The sequence below is a fragment of the Anabas testudineus genome, chromosome 3, assembly GCF_900324465.2.
Source record: "Anabas testudineus chromosome 3, fAnaTes1.2, whole genome shotgun sequence".
Taxonomy (NCBI): Eukaryota; Metazoa; Chordata; class Actinopteri; order Anabantiformes; family Anabantidae; genus Anabas; species Anabas testudineus.
This window is the reverse complement of record NC_046612.1, coordinates 4679101-4707096: the sequence shown is the minus strand read 5'-3', so window position 1 is coordinate 4707096 and position 27996 is coordinate 4679101. Positions and strand designations below refer to the sequence as shown.

At 40.6% G+C, this 27996-nt stretch overlaps 2 protein-coding genes across 2 annotated transcripts; one reads left to right on the top strand and one right to left on the bottom strand.

Moving 5' to 3' along the window:
• Positions 1 to 170: 170 nt before the first annotated feature.
• hk1 (hexokinase 1) lies at positions 171 to 15201 on the top strand. The gene is made up of 21 exons (XM_026377924.2): positions 171 to 531; positions 6309 to 6471; positions 7979 to 8127; positions 8299 to 8418; positions 8726 to 8821; positions 8937 to 9036; positions 9125 to 9308; positions 9576 to 9731; positions 9828 to 9915; positions 10062 to 10207; positions 10368 to 10560; positions 10643 to 10754; positions 11172 to 11320; positions 12366 to 12485; positions 12718 to 12813; positions 12917 to 13016; positions 13113 to 13296; positions 13408 to 13563; positions 13802 to 13889; positions 14428 to 14573; positions 15054 to 15201. The coding sequence occupies exons 1-21, from the start codon at positions 469 to 471 to the stop codon at positions 15199 to 15201; spliced, it is 2757 nt and encodes a 918-aa protein (XP_026233709.1). The 5' UTR covers positions 171 to 468.
• Positions 15198 to 25219, bottom strand: tacr2 (tachykinin receptor 2). The gene is made up of 8 exons (XM_026377925.1): positions 25093 to 25219; positions 24439 to 24591; positions 23258 to 23553; positions 19845 to 20039; positions 19220 to 19370; positions 18981 to 19100; positions 18819 to 18895; positions 15198 to 18732 (listed from the first exon to the last, which is right to left on the bottom strand). The coding sequence occupies exons 2-8, from the start codon at positions 24583 to 24585 to the stop codon at positions 18393 to 18395; spliced, it is 1326 nt and encodes a 441-aa protein (XP_026233710.1). The 5' UTR covers positions 24586 to 24591; positions 25093 to 25219; the 3' UTR covers positions 15198 to 18392.
• Positions 25220 to 27996: the final 2777 nt, after the last annotated feature.

Genomic DNA, 27996 nt, shown 5'->3' with positions numbered 1-27996 from the left:
TCCATCACTGAGTTTGCCTCCAAGGCGTCAGCAAACCAGCCAATTGCCGAGAAGAGGATGTGGCACTGAACCCTCCCATCTATCTAACCAGTGAGCTCACATTCAGTGGGCAGGACCTTTTCTGGTCCCTCCCTGTCTCTCTCTCTGCCTCCTGCAGCTAAACTTGCTGCCTCACTCATGCTTCCTGGCTTCACTCACATGCACAGACAAGGAAGAGCTGCATGGTCTTAGCCGCACATGAAGCAGCTCTGTCTATTTTAAACCACACTAGACTGGACTCAGCATATTTTTATATCTCTCATGTGACAGACTGTATGTACAAAGTAGAGCCAGTGTAGTGTGTTCTTTGTTTTGTTTTACATTTTACTTTGGGTTTTTCTCCATCTCACTGTGATCGTGCGTGGGACTGGGACAGAGTGTGTGTTTCAGTCAGTCTGCATATGTGTGTGAGAGAGAAAGAGGACCAGGATGATTGCGGCCCAGCTACTAGCCTATTACTTCACTGAACTCAAGGATGACCAGGTTAAAAAGGTGAGTGCTCTCTGTTTCTTCTGCCTCCACTTGTGATGTTGTGTGTGTTTGAATGAGAGAGAAGAAAAAGAGACTTGGAAAGTGAGAAGAGGAGAGCATGTGTTGTAGAGGTCATTGAGTTTACTCATTCTTCCACCATCAAAACTGGAGTTTTCCAGTGTAGTACATGCAAAGGCATCCATATTATGTGGCGTGCCTCCCCGAGGTGACAAACACATTCATCATCATTGTAGGAGTTCACTACAGCACAGTTTTTTTTGTACTTATTTCACTGAGATGTACTTTTATTGTACTAAGATTAAGAACCAGCCGGGCTCGGTGAGACGTGACAAACAGCACAGGGGAGTTTTGCGTATTAACATGTGTAACCAGACACGGCACACGGATGTGTAGTTGGTGTCATGATGTAAGTTTTTAGAGGTGTGGCAAAGAGGAGGAGGGAGGAAGTCAGTGGCAAGGGTGAAAGGACAGATGAACTGGAGGATGAGAAGGTAGACGTCCAAATGAAGGAGCAAAGTCATTTAAAGGGTCACCGACTCTCTTTAATATTCTTGTTAAAATGATACTTGTGCTTTCATTTCTGTCATTAGAGCCCAACAGAGTAAAAAGAGGAAATGAGCTCAGAGGCTCAATTATTCAGTTAATGAAACTTTACACAAATTTAAAGTTTTCATTTCACAGCAGTTTGTTTAAGACGGATGCTTTGGCACCATCATTATCACTATGATACTACTGTCGTTTCCTACACCGACCCTGTTCTCTCTCTTTTAAAAGCTTCTCTGTAAAAAAAACATCCTAAAGGTTTTTTTCTTTTCAGTTTATTGTAAAACACTAAAAAGTTCAAGGTGACACGAGGTTGGCAGCACCGTCAATGTGTTCCTTTCATAACTTCTTAGTTGAGTAGCTCCCCCCCCACCCCGAGTAAGACTTCTGGTGTACAACTGACAGTATGTATCTTTGTGTATGTGTGTTTAAAGGAGCAGAGGTTTTCCAGGCACACAGTTCCCAGCATATCCCAGCATTTCTTGATCGAATGGGACATAAAAACTAGTTGCCGAGCAATAAACAGTCCTCAGTAAACTAATATAGTACCTAAAGTAAAATGGCAGATGAGGTTAAATTACTACCACATGCGATTGTATCATCATATACACTGTTGTGGGGTTATTTTCTACACTAGCAGTGATGTCGCATCATATTTTGTCTTAAATTAAAATACTTCCTAGACTAATTCTCAACACGTGCTTTCTGTTTCGAGTGTGGTGCAGTGTCCCTTTAAGGGCTCTCGCTGATGATGTCACAAATCCTTACCAGCTGCATTAGATGTACATCTACGCCTGGCAGTGGTATCAACTTTAGAATATAATGTATTTTTATTGTGTAGATTGTTTGTTTAATGCTAGTTTTCCTGTTAAATGAACCCCAGTAGCTCTACCACTTCCTTCCTCCATTTTTCCCTCATGTCCTTCACCGTCTTCTCACAGGTCGATGCACAGAGCTTTTGTGTCCAGGTGTGCCTGTTGTGCTAATGTCAGCTCAGTCTGTTAAGGTGAAAGTCATTTCCCTGTAGCCAGGACCCGATGTAATACAATACATGTCCCTCCCTCTTTACTCCTGCTCTCTTCATCTCCCTGCCTCCTCAAAATAGGCCAGCTTTGAACCATATGACCACAGGTGACAGGATTACACACAGATACACCCGGACACTCACACACAGTGGCAGGTGTGCAACTATTGTGCAGATTTTCAAAGAAGAAGACTTGTCTAGGCCATGAGAACTACTTCTGTAGTAGTGTAACTAAAAAAACCCAGGATTTAAGCTTCCATGAGTCAAAGTATACAGATAATATCATAACTGGTGTTAAGTGCATCTGCAGCTGTCAAGGAGTCAGTCAGCTGACTGCGTCTCTTCTCCCCTCAGTCCCCTGCAGTGTCTTTGACTGTACTTCCTCATAGACTGTGGGCTGTTTGCAGGCGTCCAACAGAGTGTTTTATTGTGTGTGTGTGTGTGTGTGTGTGTCTGTGTCTAAAGGGAAAGAAGGGAAAGTGCAGGAGACAGCACTGTAGAGGACAGTATTTTTCCACATGGTGAGGTTATGCGTGCACAACATCGTGCGCGCGTGCATCCACAATGGAGTCAGGTTTCATTGCTTCCTCAAACCATCTCGCAGTGACGAGGACAGGGTATTGTTGAGTGGAGGAATGCAAACAGAAAGGAGAGGGAGAAGTAGGAGGGGAGAGCATGTAGACGGTGTGATCTCTTACTGAAACTTACACAGAGCTCCCGACTGTGTCGGATAAAACTGTGTGTCAGAGGTGTGTTGAGGGTAATACATGGCCTGACTCATGTGTGGACACGTCAGGGGCCTTGTTTCACTTTGCTTAACATTAGTGGAAACTCCTTATTTGGTTTTGTGTATTCACATGAAGTATAAAGCCCATAGAGACACATATCTGAGCTGTGAGAGATCAGGCGATGCCCTGCTTTAATAAATAGTTTCTAGTTGCAAAATGCTGAGTCATAGAACAGTGATGCAAATGTGTCTCCAGCAGCATGAGCTGAACTTGGTCTGCAGGCAGTGGTGTTCTTTTATTTAGTTTTGATGTGGAGAAATGTGGACAATGCAACTTTTAATCTCTCACTTTGTAACCGGGATGTGGCCCATTAGTAGACTCAGAATGCATTCTCATTCAATTAGGTGATGTGGAACTAATTCTTATTTAAACTAAGCCATTTAAATGAGAACACACGTCTGAGTACACATCTGTATACACAAACTGGTGAGTTTGCCGAAAACCCAGCTCAATGAACTCGGCTCATATCATGAGGTAATCCACTGAGGTTATACCTTTTGTTCTGCATTTAGCAGAACTTTATGCATAAACAGAAATAATTAATGCAAAACCAGCACACGAAGAGGCTGAGTGGTGAGAAGAGCAATCTGGTATGTCCACTACAAGCAGAGACCAGCAGTTGGCATGAGCAGAAAGTGTTGGCAGCTTAAGAAGATCACTAGGTTGTAGGGATCTGTTTACATCAGCTGACAGCAGGAGCAGCTAGAAGTTTCTTCATTCACAAAGATTTAAAGGATCATTCAAGAAGGTTAAAAGGACGTGTTTTATGCAAAGTTAACTGTAAATCATCAACTCTTGTTATACTAATTAAAACCTTTTGTTAAACTGAATAATAATATCATGTTGGAATTCACGGATCTGCAAAGGTTTGGTCCTACCAGCTACATTTGGCAAAAACTAGCATTAACTTCTGGTGTTGTTACTATGACCGAATAAAGGTATTTGTCTGCTTCTCACTTTTCTTATTTAAAGCAAAAGTCATGGTAAAAAATTAGCTGCGAACTACACGGAGCTGCAGGCTGAGTATTGATTGTCAATGGAATCTCCATTACCAGCAACTGTTTCACATAACAGGCATTTATTTGTTCCAGTGTGAGAATCAGAAATCGATAAATGACGCTTTAACAAAGTTTAAAGAGTGCCACTGTGTCAGTGCACAAACATATTTGTGGTGATGTAAAAGTTGACTTTCACTTCCTCATGTGAAATGAGGTCAAACTGAAATTTAAAATGAAAAAATATGTATAAAAATGCAACAAACTATGGGGACACAGTGTGACGTCAGAGTAAATCAGCAGGATCTCAGTGAATCGAGCTGCATTTTAAATCCTTTATTGTTTAATCTTTTTGCGGTTGTTAATTTTTCCACATGCTAATGAGGAAAAACCAGATCAGAATGACTTGTAATGTGTCCACCTGCAAGTCTGTTCATGAATCCATTCTGCTCAGGTAGATTTGAAATTCCTGTTTGTCCTCTTGTATCAAAATAATTAGAGTGTGTGTGTGTGTGTGTGTGTGTGTGTGTGTGTGTGTGTGTGTGTGTGTGTGTGTGTGTGTGTGTGCGCGTGTGTGTGCGCGTGTGTGAGAAGCACCAACATGTTACTGATGTTAAAAAATCTTCAAACCAGAGACGCCGCCTCAGTGTAAAATTCAACACGAGAAGAGCTGTGGACCTACGTGTGTGTGGCCCTGCCCAGCAGCTTTACAGTACTAATGCATTTTATTGAAGTTAATAAGGTTAAAGGTTACGTTGAGTCAGCTGTGGACTCGTGTGACAATCGCATATGCTAATGAGCCTTCACACATGACCCCACATTTAGACAGGATTTAAGGAAATAACAAATAAAACAACTCAATAATTTTGAATGAAACATGTTTCAGCACATTTATTTAAGTTGGGCTGAGCAATGTGACATTATTAGGAACATGTTGTTGTTGTTGCTGTTGTTGTTGTATTTGTATGCATGTGATGTATTTGTTAAAAACATGTAAACAAATGGCCTTAAAAATACCAAGCAGCACGTGCTACACATGACTTTCCATTTAATTCCCATTTGATTCACTTTATTCATGGTATGGTATCAACACCATCCAAAATTCATAAATGCACATTACCACTATACTCTATTTTACTCTGCTGTAAGTTAACTTTATATCTACTAGTTGTGACCTTCAGATCAGAAACACCAGATTTGTACTTTGGTGAGAGCACAAACACTTCTTGTTTATGCTTCCTTCTATAAATTTCTGTGACGCAGCGAATACAAATTCCTTCCTGTACATACACACATTCCCAACTGGCACTCTTCTGAACCAGCTACGATAGGTCAGAGCTGAACAGGAAATACAGATCATAGGAAGTTACAGCAGATTTATGTGCGGCTTTTTACTATGAGTAACAATAGTGAACTATCACAGGTCCACAATGAACATCACAGAGCACACACACAGCGTCCTGTGTGTTTGTGTGGACTAAGCTGGTCTTAATTTATTGCTACGATGATGATAATCCAGTTTTGGGTCCTAACTGGCAACTGGTCGACTTCACGCTCGGCTTTACTGACTTTACAGAGAGTCATAATGAAAGTAACATTTATTCCAAGTTATATGTGAGAAACGCTGTGGTCTCAGTTTGTCACATTCTCAAATCATAAACCAAGTCTTTGCGTCATCACACTATCTGATGCAACAGTGGATTTCACCAGGACTGTTTAACATCCTGTTCCTGAAGGCCAGACAGCTCAGGTTGTTATGTGCTGTATCTACAACAGTCTGCACACTGGGCAGTTTCAACAGGCAATAGATATGTGATTTCCAGACGTGCTGATTATTACTTTAAGGCACACCCAGCTGTGTCCTATCTGCAGTATAGATTTGATGCTATTTCTAACCAGATACATTTGTGACTGTAATTCATTCTCCTACTTAGTCTCATGACTGTCATACCCATAATAAACACACCAGGAACTCCCTGCTGCTGTGTAATATTACCCCGATAACAGGACAGTGAGTGTGAGACACCCTGGACTCCTGGTCTTATGTGTCACACTGATGATGCTTTTCATTAGACACTGGCTGCACAATATAACCACTGTGTGATAGATGCAATTAAAGACGTTTAGCTTCTGTTAGGCTACTGTGCAATAAACCAATATAAACATAAAAATAGCTATCATGGTACACGGCTCTGACTCATTCCTAAGTTAAACAGGGCTTGGTTGAACTTGGTTTCAGTTAGTCAGGAACTGTCTTCCGGGTTGTCAAGACATTATAAGATAGCGAGACAGTCATCTATTCATTGAGTCATCATGTCATTAAATCCAGTATATCTCTGTTACTGTACTTCACTTATAAACTGAAAGTGAATTGTTGGAGGATCTTAATTTGTGTTACAAATGATTAACACTAATGTTTAATTTCAGATTGATAAGTACCTGTACTCCATGCGTTTCTCTGATGAGACGTTACTGGACATCATGCAGCGGTTTCGGAGGGAGCTGGTCCAAGGTTTGGGACGGGACACTAACCCCACCGCTACTCTGAAGATGCTGCCAACATTTGTGCGATCCATCCCTGATGGCTCTGGTTGGTACTGCTAAGCCTTCCTGTAACACACACAGTGGTGAAATGAGTTTGTTTAGTTTATCTTTCATTATGAAGGAAAGTCAACAGAGGTCACACAGCTGATGAATGTTCATTGTTGCTGAAGGATACTAAGGGTCAACATAAAGTGTTTGTTCTATTAAGCATCGTGTAACTACAGTAACACAGAGTGAACATGCAAAACTAATACAGACAGATCAGGTGTCATGATCTGAGCCAAGCTCCTTGGAGCCGTTTATCTTAACGTAAAGTACTGTATGATACCTTTCATTCCTTATCTGCCACATCTCCTTGCAGTTGTTCTGTTGTTTCTATTCACATGAATATGAGTCATCATTTTTTCATATCATGTAGGTGATGTCCTAGTGGAGGAGAGTGTCCGTCCACTGCAACTGACAGACAGTTTTATTACCTTAGTCAGCTGAATATTAAATAATGGAACTTCCTCTTTCCATTACCTGCAAACACAGGTCAATACAGAGGGAATCTTCAATCTACTGTCTACATGAAAACTGAGTGTTTATCTTAAATCCTTTGAAACAACTAATGGTAATAATAATAGTAATATTTAATCAGCACTTTCAGTTGCATATAAAGGTTGATTAATTGTTTCTATATTCTTAGAGGTGCACAAAAAACTCTGAAGCATGAAAACACAACTAATGTTGTTCCTACCAACCAACAGAATAATTCAAATCATTAGAACAGGCTCGATAATTTCTTACTGTCTCTTCTCCAGTACGTATACGTCTCTTCCAGATAAATTATCAGCCGGTCGGCACTAAGCAAACTATACCGACCTGACCTTGCCTTCTAATCCACACAAAAGGTTTCAGTGTGAGATCACAGTGATGTGTTTTAGGTCGGTACGCTCTGATTCCTGTGACCAATACGTAACGATAAACAGTGAAACACTATGAAAGTGGATCTAATCAACATTTTCACACTTCAGATAGAAGAACAAACTACATTTAACTCTGAAGTGACGTTGAATTAAATATATATCAGAGATTAAACCGGCAATATACTTAATCACAGATAACACAATCAAAAGCAACCCCCCCACTATCTACACACATGCAGGGTCTAATCATCCACTGTCTGTGTGTCGTAAGATCGAGTTTTTGTTTCTGCAGCCTCATTTTAAAACCATCAGCTTTGGTTCACTGGTGTCCATTCATGCAGATACTTGAAGAACAAAATAGCCACTTACTGTGCTCAATACAAACTGTAATTATCTCACAGCTGCTTAAACAGCAGTGTCAGTTTCAATTAAAGGAAAACACTGGTTTAGGGCTCTTGTAGATTTGGTTCCTTTTTCCTAGTATAATAATACAGGTTACCTACTTCTGTATCTGTATTTGTTTACAAATGTTACTTGTTGAGTAAAGTCCCAGTTGTGTCAACAACACTTGCTTTATGGTTATATGCTATTTATGTAAATTCACATTTATCTTCTTATCTCTTATCTTTTTTCCTCTGCTAACAGAGAAAGGAGACTTCATTGCTTTGGATTTGGGAGGCAGCAACTTCAGGATCCTTCGTGTCAAAGTGAGTCACGAGAAGAAGCAGACCGTTCAGATGGAGAGCGAAATCTATGACACACCCGAGGACATCATCCACGGCAGTGGAACGAGAGTATGTCCATACTGAAATACTGTTCAAGCACACACACACACACACACACACACACACACACACACACACACACACACACACACACACACACACACACACACACACACACACACACACACACACACACACAGTGGGTTTCTCCTCAGTGACACCTCTTTCCACCTCTTCCAGCTGTTCGACCATGTGGCAGAGTGTCTTGGTGACTTCATGGACAAACATAAGATCAAAGACAAGAGACTCCCAGTTGGATTCACGTTCTCCTTCCCCTGCCAGCAGACCAAACTGGATGAGGTAAAACAAAACCAAAAGTTGATTAAAAGCACGATTAATTGGTCAACTGATGAAATTCTTAAGCTGTAGTTAGGTTGGGAAGCACCTTAGTCGCTTGCATAGTTTGTTATGTAGACATAAAACACCTTAAAGTTGTTATCTTTAATAAATAAATGAAGATTACCACTTAATCCATTATCAGCTGTCACACTATAAAGCAGATCTAATCCACTATAATGTGTGCCTCAGTTTCTCAGTAACTCCAAACACCCAACCTTCCACGTTCCCTTTCTAATTTCCCTCTGACCCTCTCTCTGTTTGTCCCCAGGGGTATCTGATAACATGGACAAAGCGTTTCAAGGCCAGTGGAGTGGAGGGGATGGACGTTGTCAAACTGCTCAACAAAGCCATTAAGAAACGAGGAGTGAGTCTCACTGATGCCCCACTTTAATTCCATAGATCAATTTGTTTGTTTGTTTGTTTTCTGTCATGACATGTTCATGTTCTCCATATGTGTTTTTGCGTGTTAACCGTTTCAGGACTATGATGCTGACATCATGGCTGTGGTAAATGACACGGTTGGAACCATGATGACCTGCGGCTTTGACGATCAGCGCTGTGAAGTCGGCATCATCATTGGTACTAAAACTGTGTTTAAATGGTCAACTTGTTAAATAAAGTTCAGTGTTTCCAAGACAAGTCATGTAAAGTATCTGTGTGCTTTTAGGTACAGGCACCAACGCGTGCTACATGGAGGAGCTGCGTCACATTGACCTGGTGGAGGGAGACGAGGGCAGGATGTGTGTCAACACGGAGTGGGGAGCCTTTGGAGATGATGGCAGACTGGAGGACATCAGGACAGAGTTTGACAGAGAGATCGACCGAGGCTCTCTCAACCCTGGCAAACAGCTGTACGTCAAACCAAAACCACTAGAGATGATCTAGATGAGCTGCTCTTTAAGCTACATGGAGAGATTTATTTGTCTATAAGCTATATAAACCTTTAATTCAGCTAATAGATGAATGGAGCTGTTTTAATCCTGTGTTTATTTTAAAAATGACAGATAAAGAAAATGCTCTATTTTGGCTCTTTGCCCTTATCACAAGTTGATCACCTGCTATAACACAATAAACCTTACAGAGGGAGATTAATCCTTAGTTGTTTTCCGGTGCCGCAGATTTGAGAAGATGGTGAGCGGTATGTACATGGGGGAGCTGGTTCGTCTCATACTGGTGAAGATGGCCCGAGAAGGCCTCCTGTTCGAGGGACGGATCACCCCTGAGCTGCTCACTAAAGGGAAGATTGAGACCAAGCACGTCTCAGCCATAGAGAAGTGAGTCACACTACACGGCTGCACAGCTTTTACACACTTGCTTAAGAAGAACTCAGTCACAGTGACCCTTTCTTTCTGTCTCTCTCTCCTCTTTAGGAGTAAGGATGGGTTGACGAAGGCTAAAGAGATTTTATCCAAACTTGGTGTGGAGCCCTCAGCTGACGACTGCATCGCTGTGCAGCATGTGTGTATTCCTGCTGTGATAGTACTATAAAAAATCCCTCTTCAGTAGAGTTGTAATTCAGTTTCATTTGTTTTCATCAATTGTTGTAATAACTATTAAAAGCACATTGAATTTAGTCTCCACTTCTTCTTGTCCTCCTCCTTCAGGTTTGCACCATCGTGTCCTTCCGCTCTGCCAACCTGATAGCTGCCACACTAGCTGGCATCCTGATGAGGCTTAAGGAGAACAAAGGAGTGGCACGACTGCGAACCACTGTAGGAATTGATGGATCCCTCTACAAGATGCACCCCCAGTGAGTGAAGACAGCTGTGTTTATATTCAGTACTGTTTCATTTCATCACTTGCAACATTGGGAGTTTGTCAGAGACTCAAAGGTGGATTTTAACCTGTCAGTATGTGACAGATGTTAAACTAGGTGAAGGTCCAGTACTTGAGCTCTAAATCTGTTTCAGGTACGCCCGACGTCTACACAGGACAGTCCGCCGTTTGGTTCCAGATTCGGATGTTCGATTCCTGCTGTCAGAGAGCGGCAGTGGAAAAGGAGCTGCCATGGTGACAGCTGTGGCGTACAGACTCGCCGAGCAGTCCCGACAGATTGCCCAAACGCTGTCCGAATTCCGCCTGACGACCGAACAGCTGCTGGAGGTGAGTAGAGGTATCTGTAGTGTCTGTACTTGTGTGTGCATCTTGTTACTTCACTAATTCAAATGTTGTTTACTTCCTTCAGGTAAAGAAACGAATGAAGACAGAGATAGAGAACGGCCTTTCAAAGAGCACTCAGGACTGTGCTACTGTCAAAATGTTGCCAACGTTTGTACGAAGCACCCCCGACGGCTCAGGTGCACACACACACACACACACACACACACACACACACACACACACACACACACACACACACTAACTAATATAATCAAGCTGGAAACTTCTGCCCACTAAGATCATTACTTAGCAGCTTATCAGCTCACTGCAGCTGGTTCACACCACATCGCCCCTCTCTGTGACTGACAGAACTCTCAACTAACAGTGATCTGTTATCACTGAGGACGATTATTTATTTTAAATGAATTTAAATATTCCCAACAATAAAAAAGCATGTTAGTGGGAGAACCTACATGTAAACTAAGCAGGGAAAAAGTGGCTTAAGCACAAGAATTAAATGGAAAATGCGACTTTATCAGATGTTTGTGTGTTTTAAGTCTTTCTCCTGTATTATTCACTCCTTCATATCTGTATGTTTCTCTCCATGTGTCCAGAGAATGGTGATTTCCTGGCTTTGGATTTAGGAGGAACCAACTTCAGAGTTCTGTTGGTCAAGATTCGTTCTGGAAAGAGGAGATCGGTAGAGATGCACAATAAGATATACGCCATTCCTCTGGAGGTGATGCAGGGCACAGGAGAGGAGGTGAGATCCATCAGTCTGTGCGTTTAATCACTTCTGTTAAACCAACTGAAAATGAAAAGAGCATGGTGCTTCTGGACGAGAAGCAGGGCAGGAGGTTGATAGGTTAGAGGCGAACAGTTAAAGAAGTTTAACGTGTCAAGATTAGCTTCGAGCCGACGGTCTTCAACTTGAACTTACCTCTTGTGCTCTGGCTGAGACTAATCCTGTCTGACAGCTTTGGTCTTCTCTCCCCCACTTTCAGTTTCTCTTAATGTGAGACTTCTCAGGGGTGTTAATAATTCTCCTGAAGGATAACTTACACTTCTATCGTCTTAATTTTTAGTAAGATCCTATGAATCACTCCTCTTCTGTTCACTTTCTATTTATAAAATCTAGTTGACCAGGGAGGAGACACTGTCTTTATGCCTGTTTGGATATTTGGAGGAGATAATTTTATAATGAGGCGTGTTTTCTTTTTGTTTTAGCGGCTTATATAACATCTGGCTGGTTAACAACTGCTGAAAATTAGTCTTCCATATTTTTAGTGATACATAATTATTCCCTACACTAAATCCTATGTATTGTACTCAAAATCAAACAATGCACCATTACAAGGTATTTCACAGCTGATAGTAAAGACAGGAAAAAATATCAGCAGCTGCTGTGTTGGAAACTTTTTCTTTTCCTGAATAGTGACACAATCACAGCCATGCACCCCCACTAACTCCTGCTGAAGTTAACTCAACTCAAACTATTTTTATTAGAGCGTTTTGTCCCCCTGACCACACCTCAGAACAGATGTTCTCCATCAGTCCTCCAGTCTTAAATATGTGCTGTGACGTCAGTGGTGAGAAGTCTAATCAGAGCGAAACTGTGCTCTGTGATTTGGTTCGACTTCATTTTACCTTAAGAAAATGAGACAGGACACATTAATGCATCTACTGAATTTCACCTGTATTATAAAACCTCTAGTTAAATTGCGAACGAATCACTGGAGACTGAAAATGAGAATATATGACATGTTTTTGATTTCATTTAATGTAGTTTCACAAATGTCTTCTTCCAGTTGTTCGACCACATCGTGCACTGTATCAGTGACTTCCTGGACTACATGGGGATGAAGAACACTCGTCTTCCTCTGGGCTTCACTTTCTCGTTCCCCTGCCGACAGACCAGCCTGGACGCTGTGAGTGTTCTTCTCTTCCTTCCTCTCCGATACACTCCGCTGTCTCTCACTTCCCGTTGAACTCAAATTAGCTGGGTGTCAAAAACTAGATCTGCTGATTCTGCGAAATCCACCTAAGCACATGTTGGCAGCTTAAAGAGGAAACCCCAACTGTTAGCTCTGGTTTTAACCAATGATTATGACATGATGTGCCCAACTTGACAGTTTTATTTGTGTGTGTGTGTGTGTGCAGGGCATCCTTGTGACATGGACAAAGGGCTTTAAGGCGACAGACTGTGAAGGAGAAGATGTGGTGGGACTCCTGAGGGAGGCCATTAAGAGGAGAGAGGTACGACATTAGAAGGACAGAGGAGACAAGTCTATCCATGTCTGTAAGGTGTGAACATATAAACAGTGATAATGCTTCATATGATGTGTTTTCTCTTTTTAAGGAGTTTGACCTGGATGTAGTAGCCGTAGTTAATGACACAGTGGGAACCATGATGACCTGTGCCTATGAAGAACCCACCTGTGAGATTGGACTCATCGCTGGTTAGTTGACTTTTTTATATTGACTCTTGCTGATTAGTAAAATCCTGTATTCAGTTGTTGGATCGCTCTTCTTCTAATGTGTCCGTCTGTTTAAAGGCACCGGCAGTAATGCGTGTTACATGGAGGAGATGAAGAACATTGAGATGATTGAGGGAGATGAGGGACGAATGTGCGTCAACATGGAGTGGGGAGCTTTTGGAGACAACGGATGCCTTGATGACTTTAGGACAGATTACGATCGCTCGGTGGACGAGCTCTCACTCAATCCTGGCAAACAAAGGTTAAAATCCCCCTCACGCCTTCCTCCTTGACTCATAAATGTGATTTCCAGCATTGTGTGGATGTATATGTGTATTTAGGTATTTTGTTTTTGCTTGCATGTGTGTTACAGATATGAGAAAATGTGCAGCGGCATGTACCTCGGTGAAATTGTGAGGAACATCCTTATAGACATGACCAAGAAAGGATTCCTGTTCAGAGGACAGATTTCTGAAACACTGAAGACAAGAGGCATCTTCGAAACGAAGTTCCTCTCACAGATAGAGAGGTAAAAATAAGAGTTTGTGCCCACAGCCGTGATGATGTATTATTCAAGAAGATGAAAAGCACTCTGGACAGTTTTTAATCGAGCCAAACTGTAAAATCAATGCCAGGAAATTGCACATCACCTCCGTTCAGATTTAATGATGATGTTAGTCTCTTGCTGTTCTTTAAAGTTGTGTTTGCATTTTTAGTTTATTGCTTCTCATACCTTTGTGCACGTTCTGTTTTGTTTTTCAATCCAGTGACAGATTGGCCTTACTGCAGGTGAGATCCATCCTGCAGCACTTAGGGCTGGACAGCACGTGTGACGACAGTATCATAGTCAAAGAGGTAAAGTAACATGATGCCACACACATCACGTGTGTGTGTATATTTATATGTAAAACATTAGCACATGAGCTTGTTTATCAAATGATCCAGTCTCACATTAATCTCGCTGTAAAACATGTAGGACAGTTACAGCTTGTTAAAGTGCAGTAAATCATTCCTTCGTGAAAACACCAGTTGCCAGTTAGGTTGTTATTTTGGAGGGTGGAGTTTGTGGTGCTGTTAAATTGTACTGCATTAAACAGATAGGTGGACAAAGTAAATGAAACACCTGCTAGTATTCAACAAAAATGGAACATCCCAACAAATTTAGATTTATGCTCGACTGCAGGTCAGTATGTAGTGAACGCTGTGAAAGAGTCTTTATCAGGCTCAGCTTGTGAAAGAGCCAGACGTACTGTACTGTATGTGACTACAGAAGAAGTAACTGAAACTGATTTGTTGGGCAACATTTGTGCAGTGAAGCATTTCTGGCTCAGAAAACTGTGGGAGGTTGAGTTTGTTACCTTTTTGCAATAATGATAATGTTTTTCATTGTTAGGTATGTGGAGTAGTGTCACACCGTGCAGCTCAGCTGTGCGGGGCGGGAATGGCGGCTGTAGTGGATAAGATCAGAGAGAACCGTGGACTGGACTATCTCAACATCACCGTAGGGGTGGACGGGACACTTTACAAACTACATCCACAGTGAGTTGAATTCAACAGTTCTACAAAGCAAATCTACTGAACTACCTAAGAAATCAAAGTCATATAATCACGTGATAAACAGATTAGTTTATAGAGAAATTGCTTTGTTTTTAGAGCTAATGACACCTTCACATTGTTTTCATGACAGCTATGTTTGTGTTAAAGTCCTGCCTCAGGGGAAAATGAAAGACAAGTAGAAATTAAGGCAGGTTCGACCAGTTGCAGGAAATTATCCCTGAACAAACAAGTGCAGCTCAGCTCAGTGTTTGCCTTTTCTATCTCAAATCAAATTTCACTTTGCTGTTGTTGAGTCTAAACACTAGAAAAAACACTAGAAAACACATCACATTGACGGATACTTACTAGTTAAGTAGAAGGTGTGTTGATAGTTGCAGCATATGAGGGAATAAAGTCCATCTCTTCACCTCCAAGTCACATTTATACTTATATGACATTATGTTTATTTGTATCCTTGTCTAGTTTCTCTGGGATCATGCATCAGACAGTTAAGGAGCTGGCTCCTCAGTGCAATGTCACCTTCCTGCTGTCAGAAGATGGCAGCGGGAAAGGAGCTGCACTCATCACAGCCGTGGGCTGCCGCCTGAGACAAGAGCTGAACAATAAATAGAGAATATATCTCCTCTGTCTGGCTGTTATCTCCCCACTTCTCTGGATTCCCTCTATCCTCTTGATCTCTACTCTTTTGTCACCCATTGTCTCCTATTCTTCCCAAATCAAACCAGTCCAGTCAGTGTATCACGCTCCAGTAGCTGCTTTAGCCTGTCTACGTGAGAGAAAGGAGATAGCTTTCTCTGCTGTGTTAGGTCGCAGACAGTCATGCACTATGTTATAGTTAGATTATGTTTGATTAGCCATTGTACCAATATCTAGACTCCTAAGGTTCTTGCATTTTTTTATTTCTGAGGTTGAACTCGTAGAGATAAAACACGCAAATTCAACTCCTGTGGAAATGTGCAGGGCAGAAAAAGAAAAGACTTCACACACTCCTGTAATGCTCCTGTGTCTCCACCTGGAGGATTCCTCTAACCACTGCAGTCTGTTACAATACACCAAGCTCAACAGTTGCAGGGTCATTTCAAAAGATGCTGCATTCGACTACATTGGTCATAAAAACGCAGTTTTAGACCAAAGTCACCAAGTGTGTCTGCTGTTTGCTGTAGGCTTCTCACCGTCTGTACAAAAAGACAAACTGTAAAATGAATATGAGGTGATATATAAATGTAAAATGAGATGAAAGGGAATATTTTTGGTTTAAGGTTTTAAATATCTAACCCAGATATAATACAATATGTTATACATGCAGTACATTGTTGCTATTTATTTTATTTTTGTATTGGTAAGTGTTGAAAATTGTTCAATTGTTCAACTGTTGCAATAATGACACACACAGAAGATGCTATTTTCAAAGTCCCTTCAGATGCTACCTGTTCTGTAAAAGAGGATAGTAACATGACAAGTGATGGACTTCACACATGATTTTGTCTTCAAGAGAAGACAGGTCACATATTTGCTGAATGTGCAGCTTCGGTCCAGTTTAAGACTCTTCTGTAAAATATTTCCAAAGATAATTTGGATTTTGATGAGTAGACGTTAACTTGTTGTCTTGGAAAGTGCGAGCTGCGCTCATTATCACAGGAAGAGCCAGGAAACAAGAATGTGGTGCTAACATAGATGCCAGAGGAACAACAGTGGTCAAGCTGAATACAAAGACTACTACTATTAAACAGTTTGCTAAATACCCCCCCTCCTTTGACTCATTGTACCCCATGTTCTCCTGAAGGCGTGTGAGGCTGTCTGAGCGAACTACTGTATGACCCATCCAAGTAGCACAGTAAAAATTCTATATTTATTTCTCTCTTAAACAAATAATAAATACATTTAATTGTATAAATGATTGATACTAATGAAGCTCTTTTAAAGAGCAGTTCTCTGGCAGTTGCCTGAGATATAACATATCTCATTCTTTTTTCTTAGGTTGGCTTGTTTTGATGTTGCATACAGATATTGTATTCTGTCACAAGACAAATAAATCCATGCACTCTTACACGTTGGTGTAAGTGTAGAACAGGGTAAAATAATGTTAACATTCGGAACGTTAGCTCCAATCCAACGAAAGCTAATACTGATAACTAAGCTGTTGAATTCCCCTTCCTACTTACTGCTCAGACCGCCAGGATAAAAACAGGTCCCCAGCTACTTTGTCTTCAGAAGTCAGTCTGAAAACCTTCCTCATTACTCAGAAACACCTTAATCTTCACTGTTCACAATAACCAGACTGTGTCTGTTCAACTCTGTCAATAAATAAAAATTAAACGGTGTTAGTCTGATGTTGTCGTTTTTTGCACTCGAGCAACGCATCAGCTCAGAACCAGCACAAGATCTGTGACGCTGAAGACAAAGACAGGAAGCAAAATGTTTGAGTAGTTGTGTGCACATCCACTTTAAAATAAGTGATCTTTGTGAAATGTAATTTTTTTATCATTGGCACATTTATTAAACATATTACTGACTTTTGTTCAAGCCATAAAACATCTAAGTTGATTTTATTTGTTGATAACAAATGCAGATGTTTCACTGTCACTGTGTGCATTCAAAAGTCAAAAGCTTTACAAAGACTTGTCTTTTACTACATTCTGATCTGTTCGCGTTGACATGATAAAAGTATTTAAACATCATGACCTGAATGTCAAAGTACAACACAAAATCCATATTTACATTTTCACTTCATCAGCATATTTTACATTATTGTATTCAGATGGCTTGTTACATTTCACATCAGATTGTTCTAAGTAGCAGCACTTACACCGTTTAATCTGGACTCTACATTAAAAACCATAAAAAAACATATAATATGCGTACTACATTAATGTTATTTTAACTATATAGTACTGTACAGCAACAGATACATGATAACCATACAAATAGTGTTGGGGGCATTCAAGACTGTGAAACTGAATAAAGTTAAAGATAGTTTTCCTTCCAGAACAGGAAAACTATTCTTTCTATAAATCTATAAATTAACAAATGTTCTTTATTTTGGTGGAAACAGGTTCCTTCACTGCCTCTGGTAGGTTTCACCAGAAATGTTCGCTCTCGTTCTTAACCAGTATGTTGGTTCTGGTTTTTAATTATTGTGGTATACTGTAATTACAACACTGACACAGTGAAAAACCATGACTCTTACAGTACTATACATATATTTTTGTTTTTGCTTGTTGAATAAGTCCAGTACATTAAATTTTCCTCTAGTTTCTTTAAAATCCTCTTGCATGACATGTTTGATCTGTGTTCAGTTGTAATTGATAATAAAATTGGTGTCAGTCCTGTATATCTCTCTCCATATGTCAGCTCTGAAGTCATTTTTCAATAAGGAGAGTATCATTCTAGTTATTATGCATGCTGATTAGTAAATTGTCCCTTTAAGAAAAAAGCCCTGTGTCTAGATGAAACCAACAAAAACAACAATAATGAGTCTGATGACTGTGGGCTACTCATCTGTGCACTAGAGGATCAGTAACAGCAAATGAAACCTCAACCATAGTTGAAGAGGGAAAGAAGAAAAGGAAGAAATGTGTGGATTATGGAAAACAGGGGAAAAGGAGATCGATAAAACAAGTGAACGCTGGATGAATTTATCTTCAGGCCTTCCCACTTGCTGGTTGATGGTCCCAGGTCAAAATGATGAAAAGTCAAATGAAGTCAAACTCTTTCCTTCATGGTTTTCCATGTAGATAAACGTCACCATAGTTTGATGGACTCTGACTTGCAGTCAGCAGACTCCTCTTCATCATTCAGTTGTCAGTGGTTGTTGTCCATAAGTTTGGCTGCTGCTGATTTTGTGTCGTCCAGCCTATTCAACACGTGTGTGTCGGGTGTGCTGTATGTTTTTGCCGACGTGTGTTTTTTAATCCTCGAGCAGGCGTCTCTTTTCGTGTTAAGCTCACTGGTGACAGCCAAGTTTGCGTCGAAGATGTTGGTGTTTGATTTTATGGAGGCGTGTGCGTGTGAACTGTGACTGCGATGGCTGCGTGTCATGGTCACTCTGAAGGTGTGTGTGTGCTGTAGTTCCATCTTGTCCTCCTCTGACACTTTGATGAAAGGGCACCAAGCAAACGCGTGACGGAAACCAGCACGGAACCTACAGAAAGAGAAGAAGAACTGGTTTTAGAGAAGTTAAGAAACAGTGGAACTTGGGAAGCTTCTGGGTGTGAAAATGTATTTTACCTTTGGTTTAGACAACAGTAAATGATTGGATTGTACATGGTTGAACTCATCGCCAACCAGAATATGGCCAGATACACCTGAGAAGAAAGGAAATATGATACACAATCATTAAATAAATTAAATGAAATAAAAGGAATTAACAACAGAAAGCCAGACACCAACCTGCTGAATGTAGTGTTGTTTATAAATGTCTCTGTTAAATGACCCCAGTATGAAGTAGATATGATAGGGCAGCCAGCAGAGGGCAAAGGTCACCACCACAACAACCATCATCTTCACCACCTGAGAAAGATCAGAGAGGAAAAGTACTTCAACTCTTCACAACCGCACTTAGTTCAGTTCCACTCAGCTTTTTGACAATTACATATTTAAAAAATATTAGGATAATAAAGGTCTGTGACCTTTCTCTTGGCTGTGATCTGGCTGTGGTAATGGTCTGAAGCCTCTCCAGGAATGTGACCACCCCACAGCGTCTGGCCGACCAGACTGTAGGTCACCAGCATCACCAGCAGAGGGAGGAGGTAGATCAGGAGTATTAATGCGTACTGGTAACTACAGAGGGAGAAAAATAACAGGTTCAGTTGGATTTAATTTAATTAAATTCAGTTCAAAACAACTGATTTAGTGGAAAAATCATTATTCTATGAAGAGAATTTCAAAAAGTCACAGAGCCTGAAGTAACAAATGTTAGTGAGCCGTTATAAATTAATCAGAGAGCAGAACATTACAATAATCTGCTGGAGGAGCTTAGAAAGACAAGCGGCTGCACTTGATGAGCGATATTTATGTGATAATAAAAAGTGTAAATGAGCCTTAAAGTTCAGCTCGGAGTCAATGACCCACAGGTTTAGTCCTGGAGAATTTAACTTTGTGAGCTTTTGAAGCTGAAACTAAACTTTCAATTCATTCAATCCTATTTGTTGTTTCAATTTCAGTCTCATATTTTCTAATTCTTTTCCTTCATAATAAATAAAGTGCATTCTTTGCCTCAACATGTCACTGTTTGTCTTTTCTGTGTTTTTTCACCTGAGTTGATGTTTTCCTCCATAATCGTCGGGCCAGTCTACCATGCACACGGTTCTGGGGTAGTAAAATCTTGTCACGCTGTAGTAGCACTGCGGGAAAGCCAATAAGATCGCTATAATCCAAATCAGAGCAATCACAACCTTTGTGGAGGTGGAGGAGAGACGAGGCTTCAGAGGGTGGATGATGGCCATGTACCTGATAAGGAAGAAAAGGTTTGTTTATTTAACGTTCTGTGTATAGATAGATAAGTTTCACTGACTGAAATAGAAAAAGAAAAGCAGAAAACACCGTGACTCCTCAAGCTCTTATCTATACACCGGTGCCACTGATGGTTTAAAGTCAAGTTCTTGTTTTAAAATGAAAACCTGCCGATCAAACAAACAACCGTTTTACATTTATTCACACTACTTATTAAATTCCAGTCTGAAAGAAGAAAATGTCTTTTTTTAAAATATCTCTTCGTTGATTCTGGTCTGGAAAGGTGAAGGATTATGAACTGTCAGGATTTAAGGGATGGACACAGTGTTATGTTTGCTAGAAGTAAGACAATATTGATTTCTTGATTGTTTCCTCGATATGACCTTTCCCTTTGCTCAGTAATCCCGGTCACACAGTTTACAATTTAAACGTCAAGTAATTCATGTGTATTATTAATGATGAATGAAGACTCTTTCTTATTTAAATCAATTTGAAAATTGAGCACTGTGCTCATATTTTGCTCAAAGTGAAATGTTAATGGAGTGACTACATCGATTCAATCGACTTGATATCTGCTCAGGAGTCAGTCTAATGAAACGGAGCTCAGCTTACTACACAGAGATATCAAACTGTACAATACGAACAACTCTATATTATGTTATTCTCTGAGCCACAGAAATATTAATAATAAAATAAAATGTGTGCTCATTTATATATACAGCCAGTATCTGAACACTGTACATATATGTATATGTACATTCACTCACCATTACATTATTACGTACTTTCATTAATGCTAATGCTAGCTGGCATAACTTTGCCTTAGTACAGTAGAAGTCCACATATGCAAATGTTTAACTAAATAAATAAAAGAGATTCACTGTCTTATTATTATAAGTCAGTGTACCATCAAAATTATTTTTGAGCTGTTATTTTTATGTGAAATCATTACATATGGGGGATTTAATTTAATCATTTTGTTAAAATAGAGTATAAACTGTGTAGGAAATTCAGCCATAATAATACATAAAAGTTATTTTAGGAATTTGCACATCTGATGTTAAAGAGCAAGAACCTTTATGCAAAATATATACTAAACTAAAAAGAAGATCAACCTCATTACTCCAACATATCACAGAGACCCATCAACAGAGGTGGACTACTAACAAAGACGAATATAAACTATTATGACATAATTAGCGACCATATCAACTGAACATGAATCTTAATCATTGTACTTACATTCATGTTGTCACCATTACTGTCAACCATGATTATGAATCATTCATTTGAATTATTCAGGACTGACAGTATAAATGTGTTTGAATGGTTAAAAGCTGATTTTTCTCATTTGTAGTTTTATGGACAATAATAGAGAGTGACAATTAATTTTACATTATTCTATTGTTGTGGTTAGAACAGTGGTGTAAAGTGAGGCTTCATCAGAGTATAAATGAAAAGGAGAAAAAATAATTTAAATTCTTACTTAGTAATTAAACTTTAAAATAAGGAAATCAATTAAATTAAAATACTACTGCTAGATTTTTTTGTAAAAAGGTATACAGTGTGTAAACAGTGTTTCTGGCTCAGACATTAAACAACATTATAGTATTCTCACTTTCTCACTCTCAGATCTTTTCCTTCAATTAATTTCAATTTAGTTTATTTATATACTGTAGCATGAAATCCAAACAAACATCATCTCAATGCACTTCACAATGTGACCTCACAGAATATAACTATTTATAGAAACTAGGAGCACTAGGCGACAGCGGAGAGGAAAATCTCCCTCTCTTAGAACCAGGCCCAGGGTGAGAGGCCATCTGCCTCGACCGGCTGAGGGGTACATAGCAACAAGTCAAACACCTTGTGCCATTAAATAAATGTACATTATGTTTGTTCTCTTCCTTTCTGTCTCTGTCTTCATACTCGTCTACTTTCACTCCGGCTCTCTGTGCTGCTGACCTCTCTCTTTCCCCTGGCTATTGGTGCCCCCATGCCAGATGTTTTGGATCTGGATTTTTGTGCTCCAGGAGTCCGAGCCAGTCCTTACATTTCTCTCTCTCTCTCTCTGTGGGAGTTGCTCTGCATGTTCATGTTCTGCTCATACTGTATGTTTATCTTCAATCTTATCACCATCATGGAAGACGGATCAGTTGAGACTTCTTCCGTTTTCATTTTTCTCAAGGGTTTTATTGGAGGGGGGAGTTCTTCTTCAAGGGTCCAACGACAAAAGGCATCAAGGGCAAATCTGTAATTTGTGATAATGACCTTTATCAATCAAATTTGATTTGATTTGTTTAGCTCATAATTGATCATTTCCTGCTTGCAGCCGCAGCTGATGACGCCAAAGAAAAGCCGAGAATAAAGTCATGGTAACTGATGATTCCACAAATTGGCAAGTAATGAGGAGGAATTATTGAGTTCGAAGCAGATTTTACACCTGGTCTGATCCGTGCGTCTGACTCATTCATCACCACAACGATCATGAGCCACAGAGAGACCAAACTGAACTAAAGCATTTATTACAGAGCTGTTGTATTGCATTGCTTTGGATTTTGGAAGTGTAATAAAGTGGTAACTCAGTTTGTAGCCTGTAACACAAGTTCAGAGTTTTATGCTAAGAACAGGTTGACCGTTAATGCTCCAGTAAGCATTAATGACATCTGCCTGATGACCCATATCTCCTTCATGCAGCATTTCTATCTGAAACAGGTGAACAGCTGCTGCGGCTGATATCAAGGAATGCTCATGTATGTGAATGGATCGTGAGCTCATAGGGTAAAACTCATGGTCTTTGTGTTATGAACCAACAAAATAATGTTCTATTGAGTATACCTGAATCTGCCATTAGAGATACAAATACATGGGATGTCAAGGAGTTTTCACTGTTTGCTGTTATCTAACAGTATGTTAATGAGACTGATACACCACAGTAAGAATCCATAAAGGAAGTAGTTTCTGTGCTGCTGCGTTCACTGTTTCAATAAGTGGCCATCCATCTCTTTCTGACTGTTATTAACGCAGCTCCTGAACGGAGTTTCACACAAGATGAGAATCAGTCATCTCATTAGTGTCAAACTGCTGATACACAACAGACTCTTAGTTGCTGACTTGTTCGTTTTAAAGGCCTTTCTGAGCCTGTCTGTAATGTAATCCTACTCTGAGAAATGTTTCACTTATTTAATCGAGACTTATTATGGCCTGGCTCTTACCTGTCCACTGCGATGGCAGCCATCGAGTATATAGATGAAAACATGGCAGTGATGGGGAAGAAGTTCTGGAATCGGCAGTACCCCAGACCAAAGTACCAGTCGTTGTGAAGCGCATAGACAAAGTTAAAAAGGGTGTTGAAGGTTGCCATGGAAACGTCAGAGAAGGCCAGGTTGACGATGAAGTAGTTTGTTACCGTCCGCATGCGCCGGTGAGCGAGGATAATCCAGATCACAGTGACGTTACCAGTGATGGACACCAGGATGATGAGGGAGTAGGCAATGGCCCAGAGAGCCACCTGAGAGGAGAGGAGACAGGAGGAGAAAGGAGGAGACAGAAGAGGAGACAGGAGAGGAGACATGAGGAGACAGGAGGAGACAGGAGGAGAAAGGAGAGGAGACAGAAGAGGAGACAGAAGAGGAGAATAGACAGGAGGAGACAGGAGAGGAGACAGGAGAGGACAAGAGGAGACATGAGAGGAGACATGAGGAGACAGGAGGAGACAGGAGAGGAGACAGGAGAGGACAAGAGGAGAGGAGACAGGAGAGGAGACAGGAGAGGACAAGAGGAGACAGAAGAGGAGAATAGACAGGAGGAGACAGGAGAGGAGAAAGGAGGAGGTAGGAGAGGAGACAGAAGAGGAGACATGAGAGGAGACATGAGGAGACAGGAGGAGACAGGAGGAGAAAGGAGAGGAGACAGGAGAGGAGACAGGAGTGGATATGTCTTCATGTCTCTCACACACAGTCACAGTTTTTAACGTTTTGGACTTTTTTTGATCGATGATATTTTGATGTTTTTTTTTATTTAAAGTTCACTGTTCGTTCTATTTTGTCTTATATTAAACATTTCTGCTCCTTTAGTTTATTTCCAGGATACAGACTCAGTTGTCTTTCTACTATTATCATCATCATCATCATTATTATTATTATTATTATTATTATTATTATTATTATTATTATTATTATTATTATTATTATTATTATTATCCTATATATGTAACTGAGGCTGGACTCACTCTCAGAAACACCTTTCTGTTCACAGCAGAGCAAATTAAAAAATCCTTCAAATGGTTCATGGAGAATTGAGTTTTAGCTCCGTGTGACAACCTGCCAACCGTGTTTCAGTGAGCGGGCTCTGATTTCCACCACTTTAATCTGTGATCTCGCTCAATTCCTCCCACCTGCCAGTCGGGCTGCTGGAACAGGTTCACCGTGGTCTCGTTTCCGTCGTCCAGCCAGTCGGTGGTCACTGGTAGTGGAAATGAAGTGGCCTCCATGTCTCGTTCCACATGCTGAATAAGACTGTCGGTGTCCATGTTCTTCTCCATGTTCACCTGGTGACAAAAACTTTCTGTATGAGTGAAATGTGCGTTACGCGTCATGCGTAACGAGGTCATGCGTTATAGATGTGTCAAATTTTAGGTTTTCAGATTTTGTGTATTCATATGAAGCTATTTAATTTCTCTGTAGGGACATTTGGCTCGCTGAGCATCAGTAGACTCGTGTTAATAATCACACATCGTATCATTATAAGCAGCCTCCTGAAACCACATTCTTATAAACAATTTCCTTGCGCCTTAAATAAAGATACGTGCATTTGAATTTACTCCACGTTGGATAAAAAGACATTGTTAAATCAGTCATTAAATTGAAATGAATTCATACTCCAACGTTTGTACGGTCCAGACACTTGGTAAGAAACACAACAGCAGGCTGATTTGGCAGCAAAAGCGCAACAACGTATCTCACAAATGATGAAACAAAGCTTCTGGTAAGATTTTCTCTTAAAATAATCATCACACTCCCTGTCAGATTAATACTTTTATCCTTCTTACCTCTCTATTTACGCTGCTGACTTGTCAATTTGTCCAATCCATAGCTGACAATTCCCCGAAATGTTCACTCCTGCGTGATGGACATCCAGGTCTATCAAATTATTCATCATCTCAACACATGTCTACTCTCTCAAACGCACACCGTGTCCCTCTCTCCTGGAATGTGTAACTACCTGATTACGGCACAGGCTGCCGAGAGTGACGGAGGCGCACGGACAGGCTGGCACGCGTGGAGCTGCGTCAACTCCATGCACAGAGGGAGACGTGAAGGAACACGAACATGCTGCGCGGATGAAAGTAAAAATAAGAAATTCTCAGGTCTAAACTCTGACTTTCTGCATGAGATGTACAATGTGTGGAAAATCCAAACACTGAAAGATAAAGAAGGAGGCAAACAAAGGCATGCGCAGGCTGTACATCATGACATGAACAGAATGTGAGTGGAACAGAGACCAAACCAGTGAGAAGATGATAGAAAAACTTAGAGCTTGGATCGAGAATGAGAAGGTTACATTAAGAATGCATCAGAAAGAAGAAGGACTGGACACGCTCCGTCTCTACTGCTACCTATAATTTCTGCCATCAAGTCCCAGCTCCCACGAATTCTAAAGCAATTTTCTGGTGGTTTCCTGTGAAACGATCCTTAAACTACTCATCACCTATCATCTTCTCTTGTATATGATACAGCATACAGAAGAGGGGAGTGATTTGCCTCTCTTGGTCATTTCAGAACATGGATGGAGAGCTCTTTGGAGCGTTTGGCCGTCCATACATTTTCATGACTTGTTGCTGTAAATGCTTTGTGAATACAACTCCAGCCTGAATAAATTTCAGGAAAATGCCCCAAACTCTTACTTCAGGGTCAGTTCTGTATTCCACAATCATCATGTGCAATCACTCAGAATTGAGGTTGTCCACCTTAGGGTTTTTTTTTTTGGCTTTGCAGCCCTGCATGGGTTGACTTGCAGAATTTCCACCAAGTGGTGTCAAACGGTGTTAGTGTGGATTTTTGAGGTTGTGCATGTTTTTCACGTATCCCTGTACGGTTTGCATAATCAGCACAATGTCAACATTCATTAGTATTTAAATGCTGATCACACGCTCACTTTAATAAGGTCTGTTAAAAAGCAAACAGACTTTTTCGATATCTAACTTAATTGCAATATTCCCATCAAGTAGAGCATTAACAAATCTGAACTGAGTGCAGGGTTGAATAGTTTACAGAAGCTGAAATACTGGCACAAAGTACCAGTATTGTGTAGTAGTGTGCCTGCAGTTTTTGGTAGCAGCATGTTTAATGAAGCTGTTGCACACTGTGTGGCATCTGAAACATGACAAAATACTTAAATGTTCCCCAGAGGTGTTGAATGAGTCAGTGTTTGTGTACTACTAGTGTGTGTACTTACACGTGTCTGTGTGTTTAATATGAGACATACAGTATAAATATGTAGTGCATGTTTTGTCATCACTAGCCAAAAGGTGCCACTGAGGACACTCGTATGTGGCTGCACACATGCACATTTCTCTGTCCTTGAAACAATGAAACAACAGTGCAAACCACAGATGGTCTGTGATATTAGCTCGGTGCTTTCTGTGTGTGATGGCTTCTGGTCCTCTTCTCTTACTCTAATGTGTTTTCTTCTCACCCAAATATCACTTTGTTGTCTGGTACTCTTTACATTTGTGCTCTTTTTCTGGCTGTCCTTCCTCCTCGGCTGTCATTCTCCCCTTGTTTTTTACATGTGTCCACACAGGAAAGAACAGATAAAGGTAGAGGCGGCTGATGTGTGCGTACTGTACACACTGCAGGTGTGTACTTTTATATGTTCACAAATAATCCCTGATGAAGGTCATGTTGAAGAGCAACTCCAGGGGAATTAAAAGTTTCTACCATGGTCTCCTGAGTGAGTTTGAGCCTTAGGCACTTTGGGAGGAGGATTGACAGTGGTGGCTCTCCAGGGCTGAAAGCTGATGAGGAAGGGATGACGTCTACTGTCTGCCCCTAAATGGCACTGACAGAGACAAATGGCTGCATCAACTTACATTCTGTTAAAGGTTGCACCTGAACACACCACAGAGAGAACATCTGACAGCTCACACACGAACATTTACCACAAACAGTCATTGAAAGACAAATAAAATAACAACTTTCACACCAGCATGGAGAAGTTTAACAGTCTTCCAATCGAAGAATATAATCTGATAAAAGCTGACTCTGGTCATGTTTGCTGTACTTTGCTTTGCACTGCTGTTGCTGACTCAAGGTCTTTTGCTTGTAAATAGTAGATAAGAAAAGGTGGAGGTGACAAATATGGAATAAACCAACTCAATGTCTGCTGATAAGAGTCGACTGGAGCCGGTGATGACGGACACGCTGCATACACCAAGGATGATGGTTGACCACAGACAGCATGATCATGCTACCTGCACAAACACGCAGTCAAACAACATAAAACCCTCTCAGAAATAACTGAGTTCAATAGATCCAGATCAAATTTTCACCTTTGTGCACATCTTGTAATAGTGATGTGTGTGTTAAACACTGCGTTTGCATGTATTTCACTGATTTACCTTTTATAGAGGATCAATTTGCAACTCGATGTGGTAGGTGTGTGTTGCTTCAGGGCAAGTTATCTATTCAAATCATTGTTGTTTTATTCTTTGGGACACATTGAAAACTACTGCATCTCTCTACCGCACTCTTTTTTCTCAGTGTGCCTTTCTCTGTCTTCTTCCATCTTCTGTCTTCGACTCTCTTTTTATTCCCTTTGCCTGACCCTCAGTCGTCCTCGGATCCCTGTCTCTCTCCTGACAGTCCACGCCTCATTTCACTTGAATTTGGAAATTTGTCCACTGGGAGTCTCAACCTCTTTCTTGTTTGCCTCTCTCTCTCTTGTTTTCTTG